The 14,371-nt window shown below is 35.6% G+C and overlaps 1 protein-coding gene across 9 annotated transcripts in view; it reads left to right on the forward strand.

Annotated features, from left to right (window-relative positions):
• LOC111139306 (WW domain containing adaptor with coiled-coil) overlaps nucleotides 1-12,793 on the forward strand; it is an 84,615-nt gene extending 71,822 nt beyond the window's left edge. For 6 of the 9 annotated variants that reach the window (XM_022491557.1, XM_022491561.1, XM_022491559.1 and 3 more), the window contains 7 exons: nucleotides 134-379; nucleotides 1,770-1,892; nucleotides 2,791-2,939; nucleotides 6,042-6,160; nucleotides 7,631-7,817; nucleotides 9,026-9,153; nucleotides 11,328-12,793. In XM_022491557.1, the coding sequence (XP_022347265.1) occupies nucleotides 134-379; nucleotides 1,770-1,892; nucleotides 2,791-2,939; nucleotides 6,042-6,160; nucleotides 7,631-7,817; nucleotides 9,026-9,153; nucleotides 11,328-11,397 (1,022 nt within the window). In that variant the 3' untranslated portion in view covers nucleotides 11,398-12,793. The remainder of the gene's footprint in view (nucleotides 1-133; nucleotides 380-1,769; nucleotides 1,893-2,790; nucleotides 2,940-6,041; nucleotides 6,161-7,630; nucleotides 7,818-9,025; nucleotides 9,154-11,327) is intronic. The other 3 variants (XM_022491555.1, XM_022491558.1, XM_022491562.1) reach the window with 3 other exon arrangements.
• Nucleotides 12,794-14,371: the final 1,578 nt, after the last annotated feature.

Genomic DNA, 14,371 nt, shown 5'->3' on the forward strand with positions numbered 1-14,371 from the left:
CTCTGTGCTACCTTTCAAAGATTAAATGAGGTTACTTGAGTTAGGTGTTTGGCACATGAAAGTTGCTTTTTTGATGTTCTAGTTTCCTCTATTCAAGTAATTTTTTCAGCCTTGTTATCTCCTTTTTACTTAGAGTCTACACCAGGAGACAAATCTGTATCACATTCTTGCACAACTCCTTCCACATCTTCTGCCTCTGGACTGAATCCCACATCTGCACCTCCAACATCTGCTTCAGCAATCCCTGTTTCTCCTGTTCCACAGTCACCAATACCTCCATTACTTCAGGACCCAAACCTTCTTAGACAGCTGCTTCCTGCTTTGCAAGCCACACTGCAACTTAATAATTCTAATGTGGACATATCAAAAATAAATGAAGGTAAATTTTCATAGTAACAAATTTTTTAATTCATTTGCATTGTGTAGAATTCTGTGATTAGTGAAATCCCCAGTTTAGGAATGATCTTTGTTTCATTTTGAAATTCACATTTGAGCTTCATTCTTTTGAGTTTATATCCTCCATTGTTTAAAGCCTTCAGTATTGTAATTGAGTTAGCAATACATGGATTTCTCTGTATTTTTTTAAGACTTGCTATGTACCTGGTAGTTACTGGAGATAAGCTGTTGTGTCTGCCTAATGTGTATGGTAAAATTTTTTTTAAGTTAAAACAAAAAGCATTTCCCAAAGCTGTACAAAAACACTTGAATTTCTAGCGCATTTCCAAAAAAACCTCTGGCTTATGAGTAAATAATTATTTGGAGTATTAAAAATAGGGTGACTACTAAAAGTGGGAATTCAGGTAGTTCCTTCTTAAAATACTTGAAAAAAAAATTTGAGATGGGAGGTAATGGATAACATTTTCCTGGTTTTCCTAGTTAATTGCATTGTTAATTCCAACTTTGCTTTTCATTATGCTGCTAAATTACTTACATAGATTCAAAGAAGTCTGAATAAAAGTGGATGTAGTTTTAATTCACAAACCAAATAGTCCTAAGAGCATTGCAAAATTTTCTGTTTAGAATAGTCAATTTTGACTTATGTACATTGTCACATAATGTATTTATCAGTAGTAGGAAGTGGCTAAGTTCTTCCTTTATCTTAAAAATGGAGCTATTTCAGGCGTTGGTCAATAACTTTGTTTTTATTGTACTTTCTGCATTTTGATTTTATTCTTTTTAGATAACTATGCCCTTCTATTTGATAGGTACATGTCTTACTAGGGAAAGTGGGGCTTTTAAAACAGTTCGAAGAAGTAATAACATAAGAAAATGTCAATAATAAAAGATCTTATACTCTAAAAATCCATGATGTTCTTAAATTACCTAGCTTTTTAATGTCTGTTTTTAAAAGATTGTTGGAGATGGTGTTGGTAGGGTTTGAGTGCTTAGCTTGTCTAATAAAGCATTTGCATGAAATAGCTACATTTGTAACCTACCTTTTGTAAGATGACATTACATGTAATGCCATATTACATGTAAAGCCCTTTAGCTATCAATGAACAGGTTTCTGGTATAATCAGAAGTTCCAGTGAGCACCTAAATTTTAGTGCAAAGGAAGCCACTGTTTTTCCATACTATAAATCCATTAAGCTTTTTTCCTCTGCCTCAGATCATTTATCTCTAGACCCATTTTATTTTCTAGATTTCTGTTTTGAAAGTTCCAGTTTGAAACACGGCAGTTTTCTCTGGGGTTGCTTTGAGTTTTTGAGTTGTTACTAATGCCTTAATATACCTCTGAGTTTTTATTTTAATTTAAGATATGTTTTTAGTTCTTACAGCAGCTGTGACACAAGCCTCATTGCAGTCCATAATTCATAAGTTTCTTACTGCTGGACCGTCTGCTTTCAACATAACTTCTTTGATTTCTCAAGCTGCTCAGCTCTCTACACAAGGTATTCATTTTCTTAGGTATCACTGGAATTGTATATTGATTTGGAGGGAGATTCATAGCAAATTTTTCTTATTCTTCAAAGAGATTAGCTGTAATGATTTGATGTTTGATTTTTTTTTTTTGACACTAGTATATACAGTATTTTTATTTTTTGAGATGAGGCAAGCATTGACATTTATCTTGCAGTATTGCCATTAAATCTGTAATACATACTTAAATCAAAGTTTGTCAATGAAATATTTTACCCCAAAGGTGAATGTAAACTGGTATGTCCTCAATCTTTGTGAAACATTGATTATACTTTAAGAGTTGAAGTTTGGTTCAGGTTCGATGTTCGATGGTCTTTGGCCAGAGGATACAGAAATGCTTAAGTCCCTACTTGAATGAGCTATTTCTCTTTTCTGTGAAAGCATCCAATGGAAAGAGACATACATAGGAACAAAGGAGAAATGAAAGGGTCACTTTGACTTGTCCCCCAGCCCTAATTCAGAAAACTGATAAACTGAGCCAGGAATACTTATTTTAAAATTGAAATATAGTAGTGAAAAAGACTTAATAACCCTCAGGGTTAGCCTCATGAGGCAGGAGATAAAGGCCTAAATGTAAATTAAGAAAGAAATAAGAATGGTGAGGATGCCTTCCATATGAGAATAGGTTCAGGCTTACCTTCTTGCTTCAACCTAAGAAGGCGGTTGGGAGAGGCACTCACTGGGTGTCCTTGGTTCCGATCCACAGCTCATTTTAGTCCGTGTGGGCCCATTGAGTATTTTCAGACTTTCTCAGATAAGTGAGTGTTCTCTTTTGGGGTTCAGGTGGCATGTGGAGAGATGGAAAGATCTCTGCACTTGTATCACAGAAGTGTGGGTTTATTTAAAATTAATTGCTTCACTTTTTCACAGCCCAGCCATCTAATCAGTCTCCAATGTCTTTAACTTCTGATGCGTCATCCCCAAGATCGTATGTGTCTCCAAGAATAAGCACACCTCAGACTAACACAGTCCCAATCAAACCTTTGATTAGTACTCCTCCTGTTTCATCACAGCCAAAGGTATGTTGCCTTTGAGGGAAATTTGGAAAAGAAAGCTCTCACTTTTGGAAAAACAAGCTTAATGTTTATAGAATCTGTCGTGTAAAAAAAGCCCTCTTCAAGAATGTAGTGGTGGAGTGAATGATGGGTGAGAATAGAGACAGGTTAGATTCTCAATAAATTGAGGGCTAGAGGAGGGGAATTGCACCTGCCACTTTATTACTATTATTATTAAAGATTGTATTTGTTTGAGAGAGAGAGTATGAGCACAGTGGGTGGGTGGTAGAGGGACGAGCAGACTCCTCACTAAGTGAGGAGCCCAACATGGGGCTTGATCCCAGGACCCTGAGATCATGGCCTGAGCCACCCAGGTGTCCCATCACCTGTGCTTTTACATGCTGATTGTTTTTTCTTCCTGACTTTGGGATTTGTGACATGGAGAGTGGAATAATTGTCTCAATGCTTGTTGTATTAATTGTCTTAATAGTTGTAGAATTTTTTAGCTCTAAAGGATAGGAGACAACAGGTTTTCTCATGGCTTTTCCTCCCATACTTTTATTTTAGAAAGGAGTCCATTTTTGTGCTAAGAGCTTTATATGTGTTATTTTTAACTTCCTGTCATGAGAATCAACTACTGTTTGCTTCATTTATTAGATAAGAAAATGAAGCCTTCAGTGAAATCTGGTTTTTGTTGTGGAGTCAGAATTTGAGTCCTTGGTCTTTTCTGAACACAGAACCCATTTTACTCAGCTGTACTACCTGTGTTTATCCAGGCAAGGTCTTTCATGGATGACTCCCCAGAGCACAGTTAAAAATTGTTGGTCTTTTCTGATTGGACTATAAACAGGACCTTAACAATGCTACACTCAGATTTTGTATTACATCATTTAGTCTTGCCCGCAAATTGGTAAGCACCTCCCACTTACACTCATTCTTTGCTTTATAGTCGTACTGTACCAGCAGAACATTAAAAGATTTGGAAGTTGGCATATGCAAGTTGCAATTGTCTTCTTCTTAATTGTAAATTTAGGAAATTTAAAAGCGGGCTATTTTAATTCTTCATGCCAAAGATTTTTTTACCCCCCTAAGGTTTTATTTTTAAGCAATCTACTCAGTGTGAGGCTCGAACTCATTGCTGGTAGTGGATTTGAATGCTCTACCTAGGCCAGCCAGGCATCCCGCCAAAACTTTTGTATTAAAATCAAATCAGAAACAGAAGCCTAAAAATAAAAATGCATTGAAACATAACTTGAAAGTGTTTGTAGGCAAGGTTTAAGGCCTTCCTTTTGGCTTGTCCCTTTCCTATTTATTTATCTAAGTATGTTTTAGGGTCAATCTGGACTGAATTTTTAAATTCTGTGTTAAAAGTATTAGTTTATTGGGGCGGCTGGGTGGCTCAGTGGGTTAAGCCTTTGCTTTCAGCTCAGGTCATGATCCCAGGGTTCTGGGATCGAGCACCGCATTGGGCTCACTGCTCAGTGGGGAGCCTGCTTCCCCCCCCCACCGCCCCGCACCTGTCTCTCTGCCTACTTGTGATCTCTGTCAAATAAATAAAATCTTTTTTAAAAAAAGTATTAGTTTATTATGTAATTTCTTACTGTTTGCCTGCATTTTGATGGAAGAAGATAAAAATGTGAGTTTCAGTAATAGAGACCTTATTACTAGAGCTTAAAACTCATCCTCAGGGTAGTATCTTTAGAGTACAATAAATGATGACTAAAAGTGAAGTAAGTGGTAGTGTTCGTTTTACAGTCATTTGTAAAGTTAGCATTTCAAATCCTGTAAGCATATGGCTATCGGTTTTTTGCATTTGAAAACTTTTCCAAGTTTTTTTTTTTTTTTTTTTAAAGTGGGCATTCAGTAAGTAATATGTAGACCTTAGAATTTTTTTTTTTTTAAGATTTTTGTTTATTTATTTGACACAGAGAGCACAAGTAGGCAGAGTGGCAGGTAGAGAAAGAGCGGGGAGAAGCAGGCTCTCTGCTGAGCAGGGAGCCCAATGCAGTGCTCGATCCCAGGACCCTGGGATCATGACTCGAGCTGAAGGCAGCCGCTTAATCAGGTGTCCTGAAAAATGTTCTTTTATGTTCAGAAGTAGCCAGGGTGTTGAGGTTTGTTTGGGAGAATATTAATCAAAAAAATAACTCAAAAGGGGTGCCAGGATCACCTAGTTGGTTAAGCATCTGCCTTCATGTCAGGTCATGACCTCAGGGTCCTCAGATCTAGCTCAGCAGGGAGTCTGCTTTCCCTTTCTCTGCCCCCCTCCCCCCTCATATTCTCTCTCTTGCGCAAATAAATAACCTAAAAAGAAGAAAAAAAATTTTAAAGAACTGCTGTTGGAGAGTATGACTTAATTAATTAGAAACGGCTCTCAGTCTGCCTTTGTGCCTTAATTTGGGTCTTATATTTGAAACTACTTGAGTTTTCTCTTTGTGGCATCTGAATATATAGTATATGTATCCCCACTGATAGTCACGGACCTTTTGTTCCACCTCTATAGTGTAACATCTCTTTGAAGACTACTTCAGTTGAATTTTCTATGGGCCATAGCTCGTTTTCTTAATATACCAGTCTATAATTGTCTGCATATGTGGTTGAAATTTGAGCAGCTGTATTTGTAGGATGTGGTAACATTAATTTTTATTGATATAAAAGTAACTGTAAATCAGAAGAGCTGTTTTAGTGTATTGGAAAGAAAACTGAGCTCAACATTAGGAGAACTAGTTTCTTGTGCTATTGTGCTAAGAAAGTAGTCTTATGGCCCTAGGCCATTTTATGAAGAAATTAGATTTTAGTCTCAAAACTAGACTCTCTTCTAACTACATGAACTTTATTTGATTCTAGTTCTTTAAATCTCTAGATTTTTCAGAGTTTAAGATTATCCAGCTAAGTTTGGAGGGGTGTGTGGATTTGGGAACTTAAATGAGCATGATTCACACAATTAAATATGTCTATATCACTGATACTCATTTTATTATGAAACAGGTCAGCTCATGTTATATTAAGAATTATTAAAGAATAGAAATAACAGGGACTTCTGATTGATAGTACTTTGCTATTATCTAGTGTCTGTGGGATTTATCTGTGTAATAGAAGCCGTCTCACCAGATTTTGACATTGCAGGTTAGTACTCCAGTAGTTAAGCAAGGACCGGTTTCCCAATCGGCCACACAGCAGCCTGTAACTGCTGACAAGCAGCAAGGTCATGAGCCTGTCTCTCCTCGAAGTCTTCAGCGCTCAAAGTAAGTTGATAAGTGCTGAAATTACTATTCTTTTCATTAATATTGCATGTGGCATTGTTTGAATATTATAAAAAATATGTATAATATAATTTGATCTCATTAGAATCCATGGATAGGCTAAGTTTTATGTATTAAAAGATTGACAGAGGCAAATCTTATGTATAAGTAGGTGGTTGTCTCTAGTAGGGAAGCCTGGTTATTTTTGAAGAATTTTACTTATTAGGATGTGATAGGAGTAACAGTATGTGATTGATAACTGTAGGTAGAGGGCACCTTATTCTATAATACTTCACTTGTTGGAAATGACCTCATTTTTAACGTCCTCATAGCAGTTTTAAATTAGAGTATTGATGAAGCCAAAAATGTTAAATCTAAAACTTGGTCCAATATTTCCCAACTGGTATGTGTTAGGTTTTCCTCATAGCTTCAACTCTGACCCCTGTATGGAGTGCTTGTCAGATAGGGCTGTATTGTGTTGTCACATTTCTTTGTTAATTAACAAATACAACTTTAAATGATTTTCATTTGATTGATTTTCCTATTTTTATTTCTTGCTATGAGGTGGCAAAATAATTCAACTGTTGTTTTTATTGTTGTTTTCTAAACAAGCATTTCAGAACTTATACATCCAAATGAGAGTTGTTCCCTTCAAAATAATCACCTTGGGAAGCTGTCTACTTACTCCAGCAATGTTGCCATTGCTCAGAACATTTTTGGGAAATTCTTCTTTTAAATTGTCTTTAGAGGCTGCAGTATTATTTTAAATATCCTCAGTGATGAAAACTCTTCATCCTTTGGGAGATTTAGTTTTTGGAAATAACTGAAATTCATTCAGAGCCAAGTCTGGTGAAGCAGGTAGGAAATCAACTTGGGTGATTAAATTTTTGGTTCTCACCACCATATCCCCAAACCCTGGCCCAAACCATATAGTTTTAGAAGAATATAAATAGTCTCAGAGTGTTATGTTTTTGGTCTTATTTTGCCACTGAACTCATTCATTGCTGTCCAATAAAATGCCTGTATTTTGCTTCACATTACCTACCCTCTGCTTCAATACTTTGTTCTGATGTTAAACAAAGGCAATATATTTTTCCCCTCCTTATCTACATGTATTTAAGATAGAATATTAAGTTGTGCTTTATATCTACAACTCTTAAAATGTGACCATTTCTTAGTTACATTCTTACTAGTGTTTCTGGTATACAAAACCAACAGGTCAAATTTGGAGAGCACTCTTTAAATTTAACTGACATTAGTGTTTATTAAAAGGGCTCTTTTCCCCCCAAAAGTGTGTTAGAGGAATACATGATATAAATACACTTTGGATTTTAAATTCTGTTTATTTGATGTTAAAATAACAAATTTTTCTTAGGAATTTGGATATCTTTAATTTAGTAGAAGTAATGGACAATTTCTAGGATACCTACTTTTTAAAACATTGTGCACATTCAATTCTGTTTTTTCTTCCAGTAGCCAGAGAAGTCCATCACCTGGTCCAAACCATACTTCTAGTAGTAATGCATCAAATGCAACAGTTGTACCACAGAATTCATCTGCCCGACCTACATGTTCATTAACACCTACGCTAGCAGCACACTTCAATGAAAATCTCATAAAACACGTTCAAGGATGGCCTGCAGATCATGCAGAGAAGCAGGTATGACTCACAGCAGATATTTTACCTGTGGATGAGTGACAAAAATATAACTTCTACTTTTAGAAAATTTAATCTAGGTCACTGAATTTAAGCTATGTTTGAAATAACTAATTCCTAATTAGATTGTTTATAGTCACTCTATAAAATATTTCATAAGTACTTGTTTTAAGGTATTTAGGAGATAATTTGCTATGGTTTCACATAAATTTTTTTTTTTTTAGATTTTATTTATTTATTTGGCAGAGAGGGAACACAAGCAGGGGGAGCGGAAGAGTTAGAAAGAGGCTTCCCACCAAGCAGGGAGCCTGATGGGGGCTCAATCCTAGGGTCCTGGGATCATGACCTGAGCCGAAGGCATGTGCTTAAGGACTGAGCCACCCAGGCACCCCTCACATAAAATATTTTAATATAATTATTGTTATAGCTTCCATTACCAAATATTCAGCATTTAGCACTGTGCCGAGTGTCTTATTCCACTTCTCAAAACTGTTAACTGGTACAGATAGAGTTCTCCATTTTACCAGTGGGGCCCTTAGTACCAAATAAATTAAAATACCAAGGTCACCCAGTTAAAACAGTGATGGGGCTCAAAGCCAATGCGCTTTTTCAATTCAGCCAGCCGTTCTTACAGTTTTAGAACTTCTTCAGATTACTACTATTAGATCTCTCCACTAGACTGGCAACAAGGAGTTAGGAAACAGTTTTGCTTTGGAATGAGGGACCTTTGAACATTCCAGTAACTGCTATTGGCTTCTCTTCCCGCGATTTACTGACTGAAACTTTCTCTAAGTTCACAGAGTTAATGAGTATCTTAAGACACAAGAATATAACGAAGGCCCTTGTATCAGTGTTACACCTGAACCTTACTCTGGCTGACTCAGCATCTTTTATAAACCACAAATCATGAGTTCTTTTATCCTAGTGCTATCAAATACTGAAATTGGAAATACTGTTTTCTCCAGAACTTGAAGGGGAAATTTTTGAAAATTACCTCCCACCAATAGAGACCGTTTTTTTTTTTTTTAATGTTTTTTTGTTTTTTTAAAAGAAAATAATTTTCCCCCTTAGATTCACTATCACTTTTGTGGATTTTTAAAGGAGAAGGAGGATTCTGTAATCTTGGTATAAAGTTGTACTCAGAAATTCAATGATTGTTTTTTTGTGATTGTGACTTATATTTTATGTGATCTTCATTTCTCTAATTATAGGCATCGAGATTGCGAGAAGAAGCCCATAATATGGGAAGTGTTCACATGTCAGAAATTTGTACTGAATTAAAAAATTTAAGATCTTTAGTCCGAGTATGTGAAATTCAAGCAACTTTGCGAGAGCAAAGGTAAGGTTTTCATGGACAGAGTTTTTGTCTTAGCATTATATATCTTAAATCAGACTGAAGGATATAAATAACATTTCATTTCTGAAATTTAAACTCTTTGATACATCCTGTTCCTTAACACTGTAATTGCATTTTAAAAAAAAGATTTAATTGGGGGGGTGGTGGACAAGGGGAGAGAATCTTTTTTTTTTTTTTTTTTTTTTTTTAAGATTTTATTTTTATTTATTTGACAGAGAGATCACAAGCAGGCAGAGAGGCAGGCAGAGAGAGGGGAGGAAGCAGGCTCCCCTAGAGAGCAGAGAGCCCGATGCGGGGCTCGATCCCAGGACTCTGAGATCATGACCTGAGCCGAAGGCAGCGGCTTAACCCACTGAGCCACCCAGGCGCCCCAAGGGGAGAGAATCTTGAAGCAGACTTCCCCCTGAGCGCAGAACCTGACATGGGACTCTTATCTCTAGACCCATGAGATCATGGCTTGAGTGGAAACCAAGAGTTGGATGCTCAACCAGCTAAGCCACCCAAGCACCCCACACTATGACTGCATTTTTATGATTTAATAATATGCCCGGTGAATGGTAATGGTGTTTAGATTTTAATTCTCTAACCCATGGTAAATGCTTCATTAGACTTTATTCTTAGAACTCTGTAAGGTACAATAATATTTTAAAAGGGAAATGGTAGAACACTATTAACTACACTGTAATCTTTTAAAAAATATATTTTTAAAAAGTGAATTGTTGACAGCAACTGATGATCAAGGGTCTCCTCTTTGAGGGTAGTACTCAGTTGCTAAGGTACTTGTTTTAGTTGAAATTTCAAATCACTATTTACATTGTCTTTGGATCACCTAGACATCTCTTAGAAATCTGGTTGTCTAGCAAGTATACCTATTCTCTGAATTGTTTTCACCTAAACACTTACTGTCTCACATTTCTTAGTCTAGTATCCTACTCAAGGATATCTACATCCCAGTAAATAGTATAGATATTTTTTTAATGTGTCTTACAAAATCAAGGACAAACTTTTAATGCCCTCTCACATCCTGTTTGTATAAGTTACTGGATCATAAGCAGAGTTAGTCTTAACATGAAACCGCAAATATTTAGTAAATACAAAGTTGGAATTTATGTAAACGTGGAAAAGTAAGTTTTTATCTAATCTTTCAATTACTAAAGTATCTGGAGTTATATTGTGAATAGGAAGTAGGATTTGTTGACTTTCTGATTGTTCTGAAAGTACTTCAAGCATACATAAAACTTGACTGCATTTTGGCTTACTGAGATAGGTGATTGGACTTTTAGGAAATTATTTGCAGCTTCAGCTATTGCCACAGGGTGCCCTGGTAAATAGCAGGCCACTTTATGAGTACGCCTAATTCCCTGGTACAGGCAGTAACTATCATACTCTACAGAAGAGAGGGGTCAAGGTCAGAAGGGGAACAGTTTTACGAAGTTCATGGAAATCTCTAGTTTGTTTTACATATTCATGTCAGTTGGACTTTGACTCAGCTCTGTTTTTCTGAGCCTATGTTTATATTGAGAATTGTTCTTCAAATTAAGCTTCTTGTACCTTGTTAATTCTAGGCTTTCACTGTTGTGGCCTAGAAAACACACGAAGTATAGGTTTGTCTCATATTTAATATCAGCTGCCGTGTGTGTGTGTGTGTGTGTGTGTGTGTGTGTGTGTGTGATGATACAGCAAACCACATTTTAAATCAGTCTTTATAGTCAGATTATTGAGAAATCATTAGAGAACTAGGAAACATTCTAACTTTTGATATCTTAGTTCTTTAATGTGTCGTACATTCACTGGTCATTTTGTTTTAACTCTAGACTAATCCATATTTATTTTTAAAGATTTATTTATCTGAGGTGGGGAAGGGCAGAGAGGGGGAGAGAGAATTTCAAGCAGACTCCCTGCTGAGCACAGATGCCCCCATGGGGCTTGATCTCATGACCCTGAGATCAGGACCTGAGCCGAAACCAGGAGTCAGGACACCCAACTAACTGAGCCACCCAGGTGCCCCTAGGTTAATCCATTTTTAATTACTTAGTCTTAATTGTAGTTACTTATTTTGTCTTTTTAAGATATTTTTATAGTAAAGTTTTGTTTGGTTTTTCTGTAACATTTATATATGAACCATACAAGTTCTAATGCCTTCTTTTATTTTTCAGGATACTATTTTTGAGACAACAAATTAAGGAACTCGAAAAGCTAAAAAATCAGAATTCCTTCATGGTGTGAAGATGTGAATAATTGCACATGGTTTTGCGTACAGGAACTGTAAATCTTATTGCCCAGTCTTAACATTTTTGAGCTGCATTTAAGTAGACTTTGGACCGTTAAGCTGGGCAAAGGAAATGACAAGGGGATGGGGTCTGTGAGAGTCAATTCAGGGGAAAGATACAAGATTGATTTGTAAAACCCTTGAAATGTAGATTTCTTGTAGATGTATTCTTCACGTTGTAAATATGTTTTGTAGAGTGAAGCCATGGGAAGCCATGTGTAACAGAGCTTAGACATCCAAAACTAATCAATGCTGAGGTGGCTAAATACCTAGCCTTTTACATGTAAACCTGTCTGCAAAATTAGCTTTTTTAAAAAAAAAAAAAATTGGGGGGTTAATTTATCATTCAGAAATCTTGCATTTTCAAAAATTCAGTGCAAGCGCCAGGCGATCTGTGTCTTAAGGATACAATTTTGAACCATATGGGCAGTGTACAAAATATCATGAAACAACTGTTTCCACACTTGCACCTGATCAAGAGCAGTGCTTCTCCATTTGTTTTGCAGAGAAATGTTTTTCATTTCCCGTGTGTTCCATTTCCCTCTGAAATCCTTGATCTGATTTTATCCATTTTTTTAAGGCTCCTCTTTTTCTCCTTTCTTAAGGCACTGTTGCTATGGCACTTTTCTATAACCTTTTCATTCCTGTGTACAGTAGCTTGAAATTGCAGTGATCGAGCATAACCCACTTGTTTGTATAAATTATTGAGATCCATTTGCACCCTGTAAGAATAGACTTAAAAGTACCGCTGGGCATGTGTGCTGAAAGTACATTGATTGCTCACATATAAGGAAATGGCCCAATGAACATGGTTGTGGGAGGGGAAAGAGGAAACAAAGCTAGTCAGATGTGAATTGTATCTGTTGTAATAAACATGTTAAAACAAACAAAAAATTGTTATTTTTCTTTTCCTTCGGTCAGTGCATATTAGAATTTGAACTACCTGGGGATTCTTTATCAGAACTATTCTTGTTGAATATTTATACTTAATTGAAATAATTCCTTAAGGGAGGTTTTGTTTAAAGCATATTAACAGGAAATTGTGTATAAGATATTTAATGAAATATGAAATTCAACAAGAATGATTAAGTCACTTCCCAAGTGGTTGTCATTTGTTATAAACCCTGGTTTAACCTGTCTTGCTATTATGACATTTCATTTTGAAGGATGTTTGTGTTGTAGCTAACTGTTCAAGTCTGGTGCTGACTGCTGTTCTTAGCCATCACAAAACGCTAAATTTGTGTAATTGGAGCTTCCTTCTGTTATCTGGAAATGGTGGGAAAGCTCAGCTTTGTATATTGTTTCCTAAAGTATATTAAAATAAAAAAAGAAACTATTGCTACTATAAAATTACCTTGGCTTTTTTTTTTTCTTTTCTAAAATATTGGTCACATGGCCTTAGCATGACACTGCCAGTATTCTATCAAATCACAAGGGTTTCTTTATGCAGAAAATTTAATTTCAAAATCTTACCTGATCTAGAGACTTTTATCCTGTTGAGGCAGATATATTTATGTGCTTTCAGAACTGCCAGCACCAAGGGCTTATTTTGTGATGTTAGACATTTATGTTGCATTTTTGGATATGAAAATTCCAAAATTGCTCATGTGCTTTAAGCATATTTAAAGTATAGACAATAATGCTCAGACCTTTCAGGAAACTTCAAAAAATAAAATGTAAGCAATAGTATGAATGATATTTTCTAAAATACGAAAAAAAATGTTCCAGTGTAGTTAAGAGGAATTAAAATCTTAGACACTGGAAACTTTTGTTGTTGTAACTTGAGCATACTTTTAAAATGTAAGAAAAGACAAATGTCATATCATGAAATGTTCGTACCTGTAAGTTGTTAACATTTGCTGGGCTTGATTAGTGCATGTAAAATTAACTCCAAAGAGCAATGTTAAGCTGGAACTCTCACTGACGGAGTCCTGTGTCTTTCCTGGGAAGAAGTGAGCAATTTGTGATGTAGTAGGCAAATGTTTCCTGATCAGAGGGCGACTTGACTTGTGATTTAAGGTAAATTTGAATTTTATTTGCTAATAGTTTATTGGTCTGTGTCATCTTATTCCTTTGCTTTAAAAAATGTTTACATCCCTAAATGAATTGCTCACATATATATATAGGAGAAGATGCCTAATATGAAATTTCTTGGTGAATTTTTAAACAAAATTAAAATTTTTGTGGAAATATTTTTTACAATATTTGATTCACTTATTCTGTAGTAAATTATTTTAAGTATTGCACTTTAATACGTTGTGTCCAGCTACTAACCTTGAGATAACCAGGGAATATTTATTAAAATAGGCATAATATCCAAGAATATTCTTTATATAGTTGCCATGGCTTTGAACATGTATCTCATTTTGATTTGCACCTTGGTTCATATAATTTGGAAATAGAAATACAAAGAGACCCTAGGAAACCTCAGGGTTTTTATTTTTAAAAGGATGTTAGTAGTCTTCTATTCAAACCTTAAAAACTGATACTGTAATAAAATGTATTTTGTGAAGGGGGATCTGTTAGAAAGTCTTTCCTCTTAACCAGCTTTCCTACTTTTTTTCCAGTTGTTTTCTGTTTAACTAATTTGACTACCTTTTAATTTTAAAACTTGGATTATAGTCCAACTCCAGTTTTTAAGCACACTGAAAACTCCATGCTTCAACTCTTCTTTAAAGACATGATGCTTCTTTTAATAGCTCAGATGAATGGTTTATCTTCTAAGTTTTATATATCTTTCACACTTATAAAACCTTGGAAAGGAGGTGCTTAAAACTTTGCAAAGATGAATTGTACCCCATTTCAAACAATATTGTTTAAATCCAATTAGCTGTAAGGGATTATTTCTAAGCGGGGGGTGTTGTGAAGTAATTTACTCTGCAAACCGGAACTATTGTAGTTCAGGACTTAAAGCTACTGTATTTAGATGTG

The sequence above is a fragment of the Enhydra lutris genome, unplaced genomic scaffold, assembly GCF_002288905.1.
Source record: "Enhydra lutris kenyoni isolate GAN:26980312 unplaced genomic scaffold, ASM228890v2 scaffoldscaffold99, whole genome shotgun sequence".
NCBI classification, from domain to species: domain Eukaryota; kingdom Metazoa; phylum Chordata; class Mammalia; order Carnivora; family Mustelidae; genus Enhydra; species Enhydra lutris.